General features: G+C 37.6%; 2 protein-coding genes and 1 long non-coding RNA gene across 6 annotated transcripts in view; 2 read left to right on the forward strand and 1 right to left on the reverse strand.

Annotated features, from left to right (window-relative positions):
* LOC134754775 (choline transporter-like 2) overlaps positions 1 to 19,124 on the forward strand; it is a 32,412-nt gene extending 13,288 nt beyond the window's left edge. Inside the window, exons 1-13 of one of the 4 annotated variants that reach the window (XM_063691139.1) lie at positions 3,040 to 3,346; positions 5,620 to 5,742; positions 6,343 to 6,506; positions 6,636 to 6,828; positions 8,087 to 8,202; positions 13,623 to 13,788; positions 14,212 to 14,440; positions 15,076 to 15,247; positions 15,579 to 15,708; positions 16,373 to 16,526; positions 16,896 to 17,187; positions 18,049 to 18,274; positions 18,638 to 19,124. In XM_063691139.1, coding sequence (XP_063547209.1) covers positions 3,301 to 3,346; positions 5,620 to 5,742; positions 6,343 to 6,506; positions 6,636 to 6,828; positions 8,087 to 8,202; positions 13,623 to 13,788; positions 14,212 to 14,440; positions 15,076 to 15,247; positions 15,579 to 15,708; positions 16,373 to 16,526; positions 16,896 to 17,187; positions 18,049 to 18,274; positions 18,638 to 18,735 — 2,109 coding nt within the window. In that variant the 5' untranslated portion in view covers positions 3,040 to 3,300 and the 3' untranslated portion in view covers positions 18,736 to 19,124. Of the gene's footprint in view, positions 1 to 3,039; positions 3,347 to 5,619; positions 5,743 to 6,342; positions 6,507 to 6,635; positions 6,829 to 7,012; positions 7,228 to 8,086; positions 8,203 to 13,622; positions 13,789 to 14,211; positions 14,441 to 15,075; positions 15,248 to 15,578; positions 15,709 to 16,372; positions 16,527 to 16,895; positions 17,188 to 18,048; positions 18,275 to 18,637 lie in introns of those variants that run through there. The other 3 variants (XM_063691140.1, XM_063691137.1, XM_063691138.1) reach the window with 3 other exon arrangements.
* Positions 1 to 19,525, forward strand: part of LOC134754783 (uncharacterized) — a 40,332-nt gene that overhangs the window by 18,957 nt on the left and 1,850 nt on the right. The gene's annotated exons all lie outside the window — the stretch shown is intronic.
* LOC134754777 (protein ROP) overlaps positions 18,197 to 19,525 on the reverse strand; it is a 260,729-nt gene continuing 259,400 nt past the window's right edge. Inside the window, exon 16 of the transcript XR_010128976.1 lies at positions 18,197 to 18,206. The gene's annotated coding sequence lies outside the window, so the exon portion shown is untranslated. The remainder of the gene's footprint in view (positions 18,207 to 19,525) is intronic.

A 19,525-nucleotide genomic window follows, 5' to 3' on the forward strand; every position in this document is an offset into this window, starting at 1 on the left:
TATCGCTGTGGAAAGACCGTCAGCTGGTCACATGAACATGTAAAAAAGAAAATTCTTTTCAGTCATCGGCGTCATCGCCTCCCGTTTAATACTTTGTCAGATGATAGTTTAGATGCTATTGTTAATAAGACAAATCGTCAGCCGGTTGTATCGCGGTGGAAAGACCGTGTTACGCTTTTCGGTGGCTGCCATTCCTCAACCCAGCAACGGAACGGCAGCTGGCGTTCACGAGGGTTCATCATACATAGCCCTTAACCGCTATAAGAGTTTTCGCACGTGAGGCGATGACTGACGAAATTTGCGCCTGGCTCGCGGTCCATAACAACTTAAGTAATGGTTTCAATTTTGCGTAATGGTACGGATAACGTAACCTTTCGTGCGCGAGTCCGACTCGCACTTGGCCGGTTTTTTAACTGCTCTTCACGCTTAAACCGCTGAACCGATTTACAAGTTGAAAGGTATAGAGTTATTTTGAGTCTCGAGCCAGGACATAAGAAAGTTTTTATTTCAAAAATCAACCTTTAAAGGTGTGAAATGGGGAGTTCAGCTTCTTCGTCGAAGCTGAATTTCTGAGGTTCTCGCACTTTTTAAACTTCAAACTAAATTGCACCCATCACCAGCCGGGGTATGTAAATTCGTATTATTGGAACGATTTTTGCTACTTAGGCTAGTTGTTTAAGTTTACTGTTACTGTTTAAGTTTAGGTTCGAAGTCATGTTTCATATCATTTTCAAGTAAATTAAAGATGTAGACCATCCCAAATTTCATCTAAATCCGTTCAACGCGGTTATTGATTCCCCATACAAACTCCCACCCCACTATTCACACCCTCAAAAGATGATTTTGGTTATAAAAACTATTATCCTATGTCCTGTCCCGGGACTCAAACTATCTCTATACCAAATTTCAATGAAATCGGTTCAGCAATTTAAGCGTGAAGAGGTACTATTTTATAAATTTTGTTTTTACTTCGGAATGATGTCAATGTGATACCGTAAATGAATTCAGCACCCCTGAGTTATACGAAAACGATACCAAACACGGCCTAGCAGCTTCACAGATGTATATAGATATCAAGATGAAATTGAGAGCCCTAAATAAACTTAAGAGCGGATATCTCAAAAACTATACAAGATATCGAAACACTTGACCAAATAAAACTTGCAACAAATTTAATCGGCTTTCATTATGTATGAGTGGCCATGCTGTCGCTCAGACGCATAGTTTCCGAGATATAACCGAAAAACCGAAGAACGGGACCATCAGACCGCCTCTCCCCCCGGCTCAAGGGCTACGGCCGGGGACTTTTGATAATTACGTTCACCACCTAACAAGTTACGAAGTCAAAAATTGTGTTCCAAGCATTTCCCTCTGTAACTTTATTTGAGCATTCGTTGCCTGGTCTACTCATAAAAATCCGTGAAAGTTGTCTGAAAAAGTCACAATCAAACGTAGAATTCTAAAGTTAACATAATAACTGGTAATGATAACAAGGGACTTCCTAATCCGAGCGAATTCAAGACCCACTTGAAACAATTAGCACGAGCCATCTCGTAATTAACGGTTGGGAGTAAGAACCTTTGTTAATACCAATAATACCTGGTACCTGGTCGTTGCCCCTGCTTTACAAACTAGGTACTTAGGTACCTAACTAACCTAACTAGCAAAAATCGTTCCAATAATACGAATTTACATACCCCGGTTGGTGACGGGTGCAATTTAGTTTGAAGTTTAAAAAGTGCGAGGACAAGTAAAACATGTAACTTAAAGTCGATGCTGACAAAATTTTGACGTGACATAATGAAATTTTTAAATTGAATTATTATTCGATGTAATTCTAATTATAACACAATAATCACTTGAATAAAAGCCAGATGTCGAATATGAATCACATTAAGCTTTGTTTATTAGTTTAGAAATTTCTTGCTATCGATATCGATAACATTTGAGTCGATATTTTAATTAATCATCAGCACGCCGGCCTACGCAAGGTGACAATCGCTATCGCTAATAATAACAAAACGCTTTGTGTCTCTCTATCACTCTTCCATATTAGTGCGACAGTGACAGTTGCGTTTCGATCTCTACGGAGCGTAAGCGATTGGCATGTTGGCTACGCGGTCGGGTAAGTTTTGCCCCCGAATTCCCGGCTATTTAAATTAATGTGTGAGTGGGGAATTATATACAAGATAAGCACATTTTACGTATTGTTTAAAAAAATACAAGTGACACCAGGTCATGGTCACATTGATAATAAACTCAGTAGCAGCCGCCCTCCGTATCCGTACAATCTCTACCAAGTAATAATTAGTGTCGTCGTGTGTTTACAGCAGTTATAATTTATAAACAAACACTGTCAACACATTAGGCTACTTGGATAAGAAGAACAAATTTAATATAGATAATATATAAAATTTCTACGAGGAGGTATCCTCGTAGAAATTCTGTCAGGTTAAAAGAACCTTTATTGGCGTTGAACCTTTTTAGAGAAATTAAAATATATTAGAAGTATAAAGCTATATCGTGTTTTATAAAAAAATGGTATTATCTGTAACCTCTGGTACAGTATAAAGAAGGGCCACTTGCGCGTTCCAGGGTCAGCCAAATAACTCGGAGTTAACCGTTTATACAGATTTAAACTGCTGTACTGTATAAACGGTTAACTCCGAGTTAGTTGGGTATCCCTGAAATGCGCAAGTTACCCTAAATAATATTGTATGTATAATTTGTCGCCTCCTTTGTGATTTGTGATGAATATTATTGTCGTGCATGAACCTTTTGCGCTTGCGCGCCCGCGCGGGTATGCCTCTACACACTCTGCAGTCCTCCACATCTGCCTCTCTTTATGTGACATGATCATTTCGGGATACGGAGCAAAGAAGTTTCAGAAATAAATGGATTATCAAATCAACATAGTGGAGCCTTCTCGTATAGTTACAATCTTAGATTACACTAGTAGTAGTAGTAGGTTATCGAATTATTGCTCTTAATTTATTGACGACTAATCGTTAAATAACAAATAGCTCTAGCCTCAATCACTGTTGTCACGTTTCGCCATTTGACTAGCCCATGAACTCTCGTAAGCTATGCCCGTATGTAAACTGACAAAATTAGCTGTATCAAAATTATCCAGACAACCAATCCGGCGTTATCAGCACCGATAAGGCAAGAGAAATAACGCACTACTAGTATGCGATTACTCATAACACCGAACACATCGAATTCATCAAAATACAGTACCTAGATACAATTCATGCAAGTCTCGAAAAATGAAGTGATGTTAGTGATATAAATTGAACAATGGGCTGCTGTGGAGACTGTTGTACTGTTCCTTCGAAAGAGTCCAGTAAGTAAAAAGTTAAAACATGTATTAAGGTTAAAAATGAATCAGTAGATCAGTGTTGAACCAAGCCCAGGCACGTATACGAAAGAAAGAGATACAATGCATTTTAAGTACTAAAAGCCTAAAAGGCCAAAAAGCTATTTGTGAGGGGTCTTGCTATTCTGGTCATTTTATTTGCAAGAAAGTATGGTCGAGTTTGGTATCAAATGAATGTGCTCGGTTTACACATTTTATAATGTTTTTTTTTTAAATGCGATATAAAATTTAATGGGCAAAATAATAACGAATTAAAATAAACATAATTAATACAGGTATTTGACAAGAAAGATTAAGGCTTACCACAGATACAGTTTATTTTAATCTCTATGTTGACTTAAATCTATCAGTTAAGGGCTCCACAGACCTTACAATAAATCGCACGCGGTTTCCGATCCTTTACCGACTAGGTATGTACATTCAATAAGGGCACCCGTTTATGTGCTCACCAGTTGGCGCCACTGTAGATGTAGATGCAGAAAAACAGATCTCAAAATTCTTCTATGCTTATTTTTATAAAATCAATACGTTCTAATATACACAATGGTATTTTAACGTCAAAATGTGCCATTTTTTCAACCGGTTTTATTTTGCATATATTTTAGTTGGCACTTTTTTTAAACCACTAACATTTATTGAGCTATGTCTATTGTTTACCATGATTAATCAAAGATGGACAATAAAGATTTACCACAATTGTGAATAAGGAGTGAAAATTCCCGATAAAAAAGCTTGAAACCCCCAAGACTACTATGCATTTGTCATTTTGAAAGACCTCCATCTACACTAGCGCCCCTAGCGGCGAAATTAAACGCGGTAGCCCTCATTGATCTAACTTTTTGGCGAACCGCGAGTTCTAATTTCGGGGCGAATTACTAGTGATAACACATTTAGACATTGGTGGCCCAAAAACACGTTGACAAAAAATATACTCGTACATATACGAATTACTTTTCGAACAAAACAATAATGCTGTATAGGCACTGGAAGAAAACTGCAGGGTGCAGGATCGGCTCGCGATTAGAGAGTCGCATCTCAAGGGCCACAGATCGGACCGGAACAATATCCGTTCTATGTTCAACGATTACAGGGCTGATTACCGTGAAAGCAGCATATAAAATCAAGGCTATACTTAAATTAGTTCTTCGACTGAGTGAATATTTTTACCATCGCATTTTATCATATTCGCACTGCTAAATTGCTATAAAATATGCATCCACCAAGGAAATTGCATTTACACAAATATAAATATACAATATGAGTAGGTATATATATAATATTTAGCATTTCCAAATATCAATAAATCTTATATAAGGGGGACATTAAAATTATTATAAACGGTTCACTCACGTATTATTGACCGAAGCGTAGCGAAGGTCTACGTTTTGACTCGGGCATTTTGCTTTCGTATGTCCGGATGTTTTCCTCTACAGGTCGCAATACTCAATCGATTCTCGTGAAATTTTGTGAACAGACTATGATGAAATAAAATTTCGTTATTTTTCAAAATGGCGGAGTCGTGATAACTCGCGCCTAAACAAATAGTCGTATCGATATCATAAGAGTTTTTCCTTTTTGAGACATGTTTACAGAGTAAATGGCAAAAAATGCAGAAATTTTGTATCGCTGGTTTAGGCGGTATTTAGATATTTAGTTTGTACTCGAGAATAAGTAGCCTAATTTCGTCAGCTTAGCTAAGAGCTATCATGGCGCAATTTGCAAACATTCGCTTTGAAGTAGGGAGGTTCCTGGTTGGATCCTTAGTTTACATAACTTTTTTACATAAATGGCGGAGCCAAACATTTATTCAGCTATTAGTTGTGCTCGCGAGGTCTACAGCTCACAGAGCCACTAGTTGTTATAATAAGTTGAGGTGCGGTTTTTCAGATATTTTGAATTCAACGTGAAGCAAAATAGTCATAAGCGAATAAAGCGAGCATGGCGAATATTCATCTAAAACTGAAGCACTACGGAATATTAAGTCAAATATGCTGCATATTTTGCGGCTGTATTACGTGTCGTTGGTTTACTTAACACATTCACTGCGAGCAACTCAAATCAAAACAAAAAAAAAACAAACGAACAGTTTATACATACCTACATCAAAATGCGTAAACATATTTTATATAATGTTATTATCCAGATAGGAAATTGGGGATTTTTTTTTCTGAATTAGGAAATGTGAACATTTTGGGAACAGTACCTACAGACTCACCATATGTAAAACGCGTGGTTTGCAGGGGACCCGCTGCGGCACGACCCGGAGTTCAGCGGGCCCGTCCGCAGCCGCTCCTGCACCGACGTCGTGTGGCTGATTGCCTTCATACTGTTCCTGGGTGCGTGGGGCTACGTGGGTTACTATGGTATGTATCACCGACACTGCAAATTTTTAACAGTTTATAATACTTACGTAAAAATGGTAAAGGTAAGTTTTTCTATTAGGTTCTACAAGTCTACTAGCTACAAAATCACTGTGTTACTGAAAGGTTTGTAACAAAAAGTGAGGGTTACATGTTTAATTACTGTATGAGAACTTATGACAAAATTACACTTCTCAGTCAGTCTCTGTAGGACTGGCATTTTTGCTTACTTTATATCTATTTCAATTTCCGCTAATGAATAGCTGTAGTTTTTTATCACAAAAGTAATGGAAATAAATTTTTGCCCGAGCGGGGCTTAGGCCACTCGCCACCTCCGGCTTCGCTGAAGCTAACACTTTAATAAATGAGTAGATGCAATAAGGCTTTTCGGGGGTTCAAACGTCGAGAGAAAAATACCTACGTGCTGTAACTATAAACCGTTAGTGGTTCCACCTGGACCAACTATTTCCTTAGGGCTGTCGGCATCAAAATTTTTACATACGGCTGTATATTTAGAGAATGCGCATCCATGAGATACCTACTTGCTCCGCTGGTTCTTAATAAAAAATACCAAATTTCTTCTAAATCCCCCATATTTTTTAGGTATAAAACACGGAAATGTAGAACAACTTTTGGCGCCCATGGATATGAAGGGAAGACGGTGCGGGCTCGACTCGACGCTTCAAGACAAGAAGTACCTAGTTTTCTTCGATATCAGCGAGTGCCTCTCTCCCACAACCGCTATCTCTGGTTGTAAAACTCCGCAAGTAAGAAACAGAACCACGTATTTTTTGTAATTGTTTCCCAGAGACGCTCTACCTACTGATGAGAAGGAGGGATATTATTATAATAATATGTGATTGACGACGACCTATACATTCAAGCCTATATTTCAGGTATGTGTTAACGGATGTCCGACAGAAACGATAGTGTTCAATACCGGCAGTAACACGGCAGCAACCTTCAACAATTGGAGATCGAAAATGATTTGTGTCGACGGTATAAACACGGCCACCATGACCCACGATGAGGCCACGCAGTATATGAAGGACACCAAATGTGCCAGCTATGTGTTGAAAAGCCAGTCAGGTAACTTTTATTGTATTTAATACAATAAGTACCTTTTGTTTCGCGTGACACCCGGTGTTATTTGACTTATTTGCCACTAACTCGAGTGAAAGTTAGTTCCTTAAATTGCATTTTTGCCTATAAAAAAATCTGCCTGTTTTCTCTAACCGGACCCATTTAGATATGTATGTATAATACGCTCCAGTGCTGTCTCGATGCATCGGTTACCTGACTGAAATGGAGTGCAAGGATCAGGCGAATGGGACCTTGCAGAGCACGGATATGAAATGTGTGAGAAACCCTAAAGAGGTCCAGAAACAGTTGCGGGAGAAAGCAACGGTCCTGGACTCGTACGTGGGGTGGCTGGCTGCCAAATGGGTGACGTTCTTCACCAGCGGAAACGAGCGAGATGCCCACATTGTAGGTAGCCCGGCCCAGGCGGCCGAACGTCCGTGTAGCACGTTCCCTGCTCGTGTATAGTAACTCCGCATGAACTTACCCTAACTAACATGTTGCCTGACCGCACTATAATTAATCCAACACCCTTAACCATTCACTAATGTAATATTGTCTCGAATGAGCTCGTTTCCGCGAGCGTGGTAGTTTGTTCGCTCGCGGTTATACTATGTGCACGTTCCCTAACTCTGGGGTCGGCAAGCATCTAAAAATTGGACAAGTGCGAGTCAGACTCGCCCACCGAGGGTTCCTTACTTTTTAGTATTTGTTGTTATAGCGGCAACAGAAATACATCATCTGTAAAAATTTCAACTGTAGCTATCACGGTTCATGAGATACAGTCTGGTGACAGACGGATAGTGGGGTCTTAGTCATAGGGTCTCGTTTTTACCCTTTGGGTACGGAACCCTAAAAGATGAATGAAAAATTAATATTCATTTGTTCTATCTAAATATTTTTTAGGGTTCCGTACCCAAAGGATAAAAACGGGACCCTATATATAAGACTCCACTGTCCGTCTGTCTGTCACCAGGCTGTATCTCATGAACCGTGATAGCTAGACAGTTGAAATTTTCACAGATGATGTATTTCTGTTGCCGCTATAACAACAAATACTAAAAAGTACGGAACCCTCGGTGGGCGAGTCCGACTCGCACTTGTTCGGTTTTATTTACAATTGTACCTCGAATGGGCAGCTTGATTCTGGCGAGCCACGACACGACAGTTGCCGCCCCCTACCTTAACGTACCTATATGCTATTCTTGTACATGTATATTATACTTACCTACTCCACTAACTCCACGGTGGTGGCATATGGTCGCAGTGCTGGGCAGATGCTTCATCAACGTCACGGAAGCCATAGAGAAAATAGAAGCATTCGGCAATTACACCGAAGATGATATCGTCAATAACCTCAGCAACTTGTTACGATATAAACAAGTAAGTAGACGGTGCACCTAACTTTGTTTATATTACCACAGAATAACTAATAGTGATATTACAGTATTTACTTGAAAACATGTGGATCCGCGGTCACTGATCTGTTATACGTACTTTACGCTGTTAACGCTATTTTAATTTGAGTACTAACATCTTTTGATTTTGATCCTTTGTTTATTAGTTTTAGAGTAATTCTCGTCTGTAACACAAACATATTATGAAACCCAGTAAATAGATTGTGTAAAGCCGAGAGAGAGTTGATAATTTTTTGCAGATTATTATTTCATTATATGCTCATTCTAACCGTTGTGACATAGGCATATTGCATATACAGATGACGACCGGCCATTATATACAAAAGTTGAGTTAAAGAGTTACTTATTACTTTTGGACTAGAAGGTCATACTATCAACTTATTAAGAACTAGTTTCTGTCCGCAACTTCGTCTGCGTGGAATTAATAGCATTTCCATATACCACTTCCATAGTAATATCCCCCATTTTCATTGTCTCAATGGATGGGACTCAAACTACCTATCTCTATACCAAATTTCGTCTAAACCGGTAAAGCGTGAAGTGGTAAAGGCAGTTACTTTAACATTTATAACATTATTATTAATTGTAGTAGTAATAGTAGTAAAACACGTTATTGAAGAAAAATCAAAACAAAACAGGAAAAATAACATTCGTCATTAGTACAAAGTGAACTTAATGAAAACTAGGTAGTTTGGTGTTACAAGTGCTATGCAACTGAGCGCGATCTAGAGATAGCTAAACCTAATGAACAAAGGCAATTCGATAATTGCACTCCATTAATGTTATTATTATCGAGATCTGTGATTTAGGAAGAGATGTCTTCTGTCGAATATAGTCCCCAGGCCTTTAAACATAGGTGTTTATTAATTCAAGCATGCACAATGTTACCCTAATATCGAATGCAACTAGAACACCTACCGTAATTTACCACTGAATTATAAAATCGCGAAAAATAAATTTACCCTCCTATAAAAAATGGACCAGCCAAAATGTATTAAACAGCTAAATCTTTTTTCGCGATTTCGGGGTTGGTCCTATAGTAAAAGTTGCTCAGTATAATCCCAAAACCTCCCTGGCAACGGGAATGCACTTATTTTTTAGCCACCCTGTATACCTAACAAAAACAGATGGACACACGCCAAACAATGACAATGTTTCCGAAGAGATCCTCAAAATACGTAATTCTTGGTAACTATAAAATTACATACTTACAATAATGTAATATTTAGCGGTACCTACACACGCAATACACATTCATACACCTCTAAATAGTGTAGAAATTTTATTTAGATACCTACCTAGTTCGTATGAGTGAATTAGATAACCATAATTGAATCTAGGTACATTAAGTTCACTTCAATTTTTGTTCGATGGGTGGGGATCTGTTAAATAACTTAAGGGTATATATGTAGAGTAGCTTAGATATATGTACATAGGTATGTATAGCTAATATGTTTATAAAAGCGTACGCAATTGGCTTATAAATACTTAAGTCACAATGCACAATTTAATAAACCGGTTACTTAAGTGGACTAGTTCTTGGAATAATAAGTGGGATATAGAATTTAAGGTATTTATATAGGTTCATTCGTTAGTATTAGTATCATTCGTTTATATGTATATTCTAAAACTTTTAGAATACTTAAAAATTCATTGAGGTAAACAAAGATTTACTTGGCAACACATTGTAGGCACAGTGGAACCTGAAAAACCTTGTCTCAATTATAGGTAGTTAAAAGTGTTAAAACAGAGGCGTTCTGCCTTTATGCAGGAGCAAATATATAACCTTCGAAAGTAGATTTAAAAGCTTATGTTCTGGGTTTCTGGTCCTATAGATTAATTTATATAACTTGCACTTATATATCTAATTACTATTTTATTTTCATATATTTATTTAGGTTTTAACATTTTCCGTGAATTGTAGAAAAAAACAAAAAAAAGAGGGTCCATAATTACAATTATAGAGGCCCTTTCGTCCTAAGGGACCGGGACCGGTCCATTTTCCGGTTTGGTTGCACTTATTGAAGTTACCCATTTATCCAGGTCCCAGGTTTCACTGTAAATATTAAAGCAAAAGTTATGTGCCTATATTTCTATTTCTACTTTCTCATACACATTTCCCACAATATACTAAGATAATGGCAAAATACTTACAATTATTTTTTGTTTCTATGCATAAATGTTTTAGTCACATGTTCGTCCTATAATCATATTAATAATACAGAGACGTGTAAAAATCAGTGCAATTAGATGCAAAGTATCCCGGAATTCAAATGGGCCATTCGATATGAAATCAACAAATCGGAATTAAAAAGTGTGGTGCATGAACTTAAAAAATTGAGAATATCCTTTGTGGTACCAGAAGTGCTATCGTTTTTTTTACCGTGTAACATCCAAGGAGTGTCCATTTAAATTTAAGAACTTAGTCAAATTCATACTTGTACTTAATAGGCTGAAACTTTTTATTTAGAACAGGTATTTAAATGAATATTGTTTCGTTTGATAGGGCAATAAATGGGCATCTTATTTTGTATAACAAAACAAACTATAGACTCATAAAAAACTAAATGGTGTCCGTCTAAAGTTTTATCTTCATTTCTCATTTTTGCGATTTTCAACTGTATACTGTGTCAACTTGTTGCATATCAAGTTACTTTTTTTTTAATAAAGTACTTGGCCTTCTAATACTAGGAAATAACTATCGTTGTCTTATGATTATATTTTCTGTAAAATAAAAATAGGTGTGAAAATTGACAATTTCGAAAAGTGCTTTAGTTTGACCCCCAAAAAACTGACGTGTAGGATAAAATATAAATCGGAAATTTTCTGATAATATGACCAACATCTTTGTGAATCAGGTTCAGTACGTTTCATTTTGTTATTTACATTCACTTAGGAAATATGATTTTTTAAAGTGCTATTTTTAAAAATATCTAAAGTTTTTAAAGTGTCAATTTAAAGTTTTTCATAATTTATTAAAAAAATATTAAATTTAAACTGTTTATTTCATAAGAGGTTAGGTACAAACATTCGTCTTAACTTAGTTACAATCTCTATATTTTGAGATTATTTTAACTAATTATATGTGTTATTCGTTTTAGTTAGTTAGTACATACATGTTATTTTATATTAGTATTAACTTACATTAGTTAGTGTTAATCAGTGCTTTCTTAAGTGTACTTTTTGCTTTATCAGGATATTTTTCTAACGTTTATTATCAACTTCGGATTATGGCAATTGAAGTAAAAGTGAGTCAATAAAGGTCACATTCACTTTTTAACCGACTTCAAAACAAGAGAAAGTTATCAATTCAACCTTTTATTATGTTGGTTACCTCTAATAACCGACTTCAAAACAAGAGAAAGTTGTCAATTCAACCTTTTATTATGTTGGTTACCTCTAAGCCCCATCATGTGTGAGCTGATTTGGATAATTATTTTCGTGTTCAAAAGGATATTACATAGTTCCAAGTTAGTTGCCTTTTTGTCAAATCCAGTTCTGGTGATGGAATCCACGAAGAATCGAGGGAATTCCTCAAATATTATAGGTTTTTAATTTGATTAAAATGATTAATTTTACGTTATTCCTTTCTTTTAAGATACTATGCTACTTAAGAAGAATTTTTTTTTGTCCATTCTTTCGATTGGCATCATAAAAATACGGGTGTTTTTTTTTTTCACATTTAAGCCGGTTGGATTCCCAGACGAAGCAAGTAATTTTTAGAAAATCTTTGAATACAGTAAATGCTAAGATGCTAACTTTTAAAAATAACATAGTCTTCTTTCAGCAAAATATCCTATCTACGATATTTAAGGTACTTTCCCTTCATGTCCCATAGTTTCGGGACCGCCTGTATATATATCGAATTTTATATTTTCGTCAAGAAACTAAGAGTTTGCATTTAAGAAAGGCATTTGGTGAAGCGGAACTGCTGATGAAGACCAGAACGAAATTCTTCAACGACACGTATTTCATGTTTGGCGATTTGTATTCTTCGTTAAGTCGTTAAGTTTCTTAAGCACAAGTTACTGAGAATAAGTTTTCGTCAAGGTTGTAAGTTGAATGAGAAATAAATGGAACTCCTCAAATCATGATAGAGAGTTCTGTTCTGGTCTTTATCAGCAGTTTCACTTCACCAAATGGCACTTTTTCTTTGAACGCCAAAAACCCCTAAAGTGGTAGTTACTAGTCGTGTCCACAGCGCCAAGGACCACTATAGGTGTTATGGCGGACGCTGTCAAAGTAACCTTCACACTTTCAAGTAAAGTTTACATTCGCTAGCTTGCGCCCGTTACCTTGGCGTGACAGTGACGTTTTTGTTTATGAATTATGATGTAAAGCGTTCAAAAGGTTAGGCAAGTGTCTGAATTGTTGATAAAAATAAAATAATCCCTATATGTTTGCCTTTAGGATTTGAGGAGTTCTGTCAATTCCTCATGGATCCGTCCTCAGAATTGGATTTGAGAAAAAGGAAACCAACTTGGAACTAAATATCCTTTTGAACACAAAAATAATTACTCAAATCGGTTCACATAACGGAGTTGTAAGGCAGCACACATCCAAAAAAAAAGTCGAATTGATAACCTGCTTTTTCAACTCGGTTAAAACGTTAAATACGACTTTTATTAAAGAGATACACAGATATTTTAAAAAGTAGCACTTCCCAAATTAGTGAAAATAATAGAATAGTACTTACTGAGTTAGTTAACAAAGACATAAACTATATTTTCGGAATCTTCCTCCACGTGGGGTTTTTGGGGGTTTACCATTTTTCGAAATTCTCAATTTTCAGAACTTTTTTTCTCATAGAAGATATTATTTTACAAGAATTTATTTACCAATATAAGAAAGGCAAGTACTTAATATTTCAGAAAAAAGTAACCCTTGATGTGCAATAGGGTTGCCACAGAAATTATTTAAAAATCGCAAAAATTGACCGGAAACGTAAACATTTTAGATGGCCACCATTTTGTGTTTGTTTAGCTAACTTTTGTCATACTATTTAATTAAACAAATCAAGAACCTTTTATGTTGTTACCTATTCTAAATCAAAAGTTAGGGCACATTATGTGTAGGCAAGAATTTGACCCGATTTTACCTTCAAATGGGTACTGCTCGGAAATTAAAAGATAAAATAAAGAAATGGTGGCTTATCTTTTCTGACACCATAAGGAGGAGGAAGCAATTAAAAATCACACGACGCAACCTATTTGTTGAAATCAGATGGAATGGCCCAAATGCAGAGGTCAATAAAATGGCGTCGTCATTAGCGATGTATTTTAATCATACAAATTAATTCTTCTTTAATTTAGCATGGTTAATAGTTGTCTGCGATCCCAGTTGCGTTTCGCCTAGGCGGAGTGGTGACATGTTGTGTGCTTGCAGTTGTCTTCCCAGATAGCGCAAGACCTGGTGCAGTCGCGCTGGTACATGTTGGGTGCGCTGGTGGCCGTCGTGGTGCTATGTTTCCTCTACATCCTCATACTGCGGTGGGTGGTAACGCCTGTCGTATGGGTCTCCATCGTCGGGCTGCTCGCATTGCTGGCCTTCTGTAAGTATCCGCAGTCAGTGGCCTGTCTACATAGCACAAGTATTACTTGCCTTTTTATTCGAATTTATTTACCAAATTATTTCCGGGTGGGGGTCTCTTAAAGTGCCTAATTCCAAATTGGTGTAAAATCACCCGGTCTAGGTTCCACGTCAGAAAGCAATTTTGATTTGCAAAACTATACAGACCTCAATTAGTTCAATTATGTTTTATCCCTTTTTCGCCAATACATAATTCAACATGACTGATTAAGGCGAGCGATTAATAGTCAAACGCCATTAGACTCTAGAGATTTAAAGTCTAGTTCTCCTCTACAGCGGTTAATCTATATCTACATACAATTTTTAGTTTTCTGAAAGAGTATATATTTTACGGTTCAATCATTATGAAATGTATCACCTCATACAACCTACACGTTTCTTCTAGCATGCTACCTCTGTTACGATCAGTACGTGTTCTACCGGGGCAAGTCTGCGGGTCTCTACACCACGAGCTACAGCCTGCAGGGCTTCTTCCAGACGATGTTCTCCAAGCACCAGACCTGGCTGGCGCTGCTCATTATCCTTGCCATCATCCTGATCATCGTGCTCCTCATAGTTATCTTCCTGAGAAGCAGAATCACCATCGCCATTGCACTTATCCGCGAGGGAAGCAAGTAAGTCCTTTATTGGTTATTAAATAGAAAAAACGTTTCGCATCTAACATCCTGCACCATCAATCAAGAACAAGCCATTCGCGAATTATAAATTTATTTTATTATTCAATTATTCAACGAGATTATGTATTTAATATGTATGTTAAAATATCAAAAAATCTGCATCCGCAACATCCCCAACCATAACCATAGCCATAACCATATTTATACATAAGCTTTGACCAATTTCATTTGACCAGTCCTTTAACTAGCGCCTGTATCCATATCCAAGCGTATACAAAGGTTGGATTAGCTATATGTATGAAATGGGTCTCTATTGTTTGACATAATTATTGAAAGTCATAATGTAATGATTCTCATATTATCATTAGTCATAATTTGGTTTTTCTCAGAAACGCGTAACTTTTCAGGATTGCCATAATACAAACGTAACCTAACCTATCTATACGATAACCCGAGGAAAATCCTGAAAAGTTAACGGTTTCAGAATTATGACTAATGATAATATGACAATCATTACATTATGACTTTCAATAATTATGTCAAACAAAGGGACCCCGTATGAAATTTCTATAAAATATCTTTGTTAAATATAAAACAAGTTGTAGGTACCTAACAGTTTTTCAACTCCACAGAGCTGTAATCGACATAAAATCGACGGTGTTCTTCCCGATATTCCCTTGGATAATCCAATGCGGTGTGTTGGCGTACTTCGCCACAGTGCTGGTGTATCTGCTGTCCATCGGCGAGCCTGAGTTCAAGGTGGTCGGTCTGAACGAAACCTGCGACTGCGGGGGGTTTTATAAGGTATAGCCACATTCTAGCCAAACTTGCAGATACATGTAGGTACCTACAGTATATAGAAGCTGCTTAATACGATCACGTTATACTCGTATATGAAGTGAACCGGGAACATTACGTAAAATAGCTAAGGTAAACTGAGCCGCAAAATTGCATGGCCACTTTATAAATATATTTCAGTCATAATGTGTCCATGCACTTTTGCAGCTCGCTGTACATTGAAGTCTTTGAGTTAAGGCTAAATTATTTATTTTGTTAGGTACAGACATTTTTTTCTAAAACGCGAAGAGTAAAATCTTTATATAATACGTAGGTACTTTAAGTATACTATTTGCAGGACCAAGATACCTGCAACCCGTCGGTGTTCCTGGAGAAGTGTAAACAAGCCGGGACCACGAGGGCGTGCGAGGACGCCATCTGCCACTTCTCCGGGTTGGTCAGTCCTCACGAGGTTAACTACATGCACTGTAAGTTTGTATAATCCGGGTCGGGACACCGACTGTCGCTGGTATTCATAAAGATGTAGTTAACCTTTAAACCGAGCGTTGATACCCTTCTCAATGTAGTCGATATTGCTTGGTCAAAAAATGAAGGGAAACGTCAAACCCTTTACAGAAAAACCCTATGAATAAAAAAAAATGGCTTAGTCGAAATCCCTTCATCAAGCAGGCTTTATTAAGCGCTTGAAAATATTAACAGGTTTTTAGGGTGCTACGCAATGACACTTATGACTGGTTAAAGTCCATCACACGGAGCGATGATAATATCGGCGGATACCGTAAGATACGGCATCTGCCGATATCTTTTATGTACTGTTTGACAGAGTCCACACACGAAGCTGTAATATGTACATATTTTGGTACACTATCTTACGATACCTTACCCCAAAGCATCTACAGATGCCTTGCGACATATCGCTCGGTATATTTTGTCTATCTGACAATGTAGGTGCTAGACAGAGAGCGATATATAATTATTTTGGTATCTTTGGTAGCGATACTCTAAGATATCTGTCGATATCTTCCGATATATTATCGCTCCGTCTGTAACGAGCTTTAGCAAACCCTTACGAAAACCCCCTTCGAGAATCCTTGAAGGACCGGATTCTGGTATAATGATTGGTCTGTACAGTTGTGAACCTGCTGGGCTGCTGCTGGGTGATGTTCTTCATCAGCGGCTGCGCGGACATGATCCTCGCTGGCGCGTTTTCCAAATGGTACTGGACCTTTGACAAGCGGAACGTGCCTTTCTGGACCCTTACTGCTGCCATCTATAGAACAGTTTGGTATGTTGATTTACCTGCATAATGTTATGGTCAAATGATTTAATTTTAGAACATTTTTTGTTTGTAACACAGCATTTCCTTGCATGGTTGTTAACTAATTAACAGCGATGCTAATGAGTAATGAATTTGTGTTGGGTGATTATAAACCTTCGACCATTAAGCCAGCTGAATAAGTATATATAATTATGCAGAACGCCGCCTATTTTTGGTTTGCAAGGTAATGCTATTATTTAACAGTTCAATCGAATAAACATGCCTTAAGCTAAGTCAAAAGTCAGACAAACTTGAAATTAATTATTTCGCGTAGGTACACCGCAGCACAATAACATTATCTCCTGATTACAACTTGACCTTTTCTGTTATCTTCAGCTTCCACTTAGGGACCGTCGCATTTGGCGCCTTGATCATCGCCATCGTCCGCGTGATCCGAATAATGCTGGAATACATCGACCACAAGCTGAAGAAGTTCGACAACCCCTTCACGCGCTGCATCCTCTGCTGCTGCAAGTGCTGCTTCTGGTGCTTGGAGAGCTTCCTCAAGTTCATCAACAAGAACGCGTACATAATGTGCGCGGTGCACGGGAACAACTTCTGCGCCAGCGCCCGCGATGCCTTCTCTCTGCTCATGAGGAACATCATACGAGTGGTCGTTTTAGATAAGGTTAGTTAATTTTGGGTAACATCTCTTAACTTAATCTCGTGCCACTGCACCGTGCACTCAATTATGAACGATACCATTCGGCCGCAAGGAATCGATTGGATGATGCGTAAAGACCATGGTTAGCATGTTTACGTGCACAACGTACAAGCCCACTCAACATTGATTTTGGAAATTACCCGAACACATCTACATATCTTTATTCCAGAAATGACAAAATTACCTACTTTATAGTTTTCAGGGTTCCGTACCCAAAGGGTAAAAACGGGACCCTATTATTAAGACTCCACTGTCCCTCTGTCTGTCACCAGGGGCCCTATTCGAGATGCACAACTGTCAGTTTCGGCTTCAACATCAGTTCAACAGTGGAATGAATCATTTGTTCATCAACTGTGGAAAGTATCATTTGGTACAACCAAAACTCATTCATTGAAAAAATTATGCAACAAAAATCAACTTTGTTTTCTTACTACTATACGGTTTAAAATGGCTCTGAACTCTGCGTGGTTCGGTTTGGTTTCGTTGTCGCCTAACTGTGGATTGCTAATGTCAAATTTACCTATTCGACAACACACGATTTCTTCCATTCAACTGAAGTTCAACACGAAACGTCACTTAACGCATGTCGAATACCGCTCCAGGTTGTATCTTGTGAACCGTGATTGCTAGACAGTTGACATTTTCACAGATGATGTATTTCTGTTGCCGCTATAAGAACAAATACTAAAAACAGAATAAAATAAATATTTAAGTGGGGGCTCCCATACAACAAACGTGTTTTTTTTGCGTAATGGTACATAAACCTTTGTGCGTGAGTCCGTGTCGGACTTGGCCGGTTTTTAATTTAACTCACTGTTGTTTTAGGTGACGGACTTCATCTTCTTCCTGTCCAAGCTGCTACTATCCATCGGCGTGGGCTTCGCCGTGTACTACCTGATGGAGTGGGGGCTCGTGTACGAGGTGACGCAGGGCCAGCGGCTGCATTCCAACTACGTGCCCGCCATCCTGCTGGGTGTGGCCACCTATCTCATCAGTACCATATTCTTCAACGTGTACGCCATGGCGGTGGATACGCTGTTCCTCTGCTTTTGTAAGTCACTGGTTAATTGCCGGTTGGTTATTTTCCTTTCACATCAACGCTTTCGTGGAAACAAGGTTTATAAAAGCGACTTAACCTTTCGTATGTGTATGTCGGCCTAAAACAGTCATATCAAATTCTGACCGCGCCGCATACTCGTAGAGCAGAAAAAAACGTGTCAAAAAAATTGCAGAAAAATTACATCAGGATCCTAATGAAACAGAAGAACGGTTAAATTTGTTTCGAAGGGCCCTGACTCGGTATTACGAGTACAACTGCTACGTGTCTATTTTTGTTCCGAGCTATATTTATTCAAAGTGTAGTTACGCATCGCTATGATTTGTGGTTTAATTTGGAATGTATTGTTTGTTTCAGTGGAAGACTGCGAACGCAACGACGGTTCTTCTGAGAAGAAGTATTTAATGTCGAAAGATCTTATGAGGATACTCGGTAAAAAGAATAAGAAAGATTAATTACAGTCATTGTACATTTGGTGTAATTCGTTCGTATGATATGATTCATGTACTCGTTACCTAATGCAGTGAATGTAACTGTAACGTTTTCTAAATTATTTATTATGTAAATATTTGTAAACTTTTACATTTTTTAAGCCTCTTTTAAAGTACCTTAATAAATCAATGCTACAAGCCAAATAAATAAACAGGTCGCAGTTACATACGTAATTGCTGTAGATTATTATGAAATAAATCGAATGTCTCAAAATAATAATTAATTATTATAGCATAATAATGATGTGCAATTGAGTGCCAGAGATTGTCTACTTTTATAATGTTAGTATTTACGTTACTAATTGTGATACGATTAATTATAGATTTCTATTGATATACTTTTATTTAGATAAGTGCACTGTTTTATTTTTACCCGTTATTTGTAACCCCACTAGGCAACAAGCATAATAACACCAAGTCCACCAGTACTAAATTCCTGTATCACTTAGAAATTGATCCTATATGTCACTCATAAAAGAAACGACCACATGTAATAATCCAGTAACTTTGTCGCCAGTTGTAGCGGGGTTCGTTTGCGTCAAATCCGGTAGTTCTGATTTTTTCCTGACTTGTTTATGATGTTGGCCCAATGAATAATACAAGTTTGTGACCTCGAACGCCGAACGCAAGTCTGTCAAAAATCTTAAAGTAGACTAAATTGGCTACAATAATAGACTAGAATTGGCTCTGTAGATCTAATAGTTTCCGAGATAAAGCCTTTCAAAACTTACAATTTTTCGAACTTTAATTCGTA

This window comes from Cydia strobilella, chromosome Z, assembly GCF_947568885.1.
Source record: "Cydia strobilella chromosome Z, ilCydStro3.1, whole genome shotgun sequence".
NCBI lineage: Eukaryota > Metazoa > Arthropoda > Insecta > Lepidoptera > Tortricidae > Cydia > Cydia strobilella.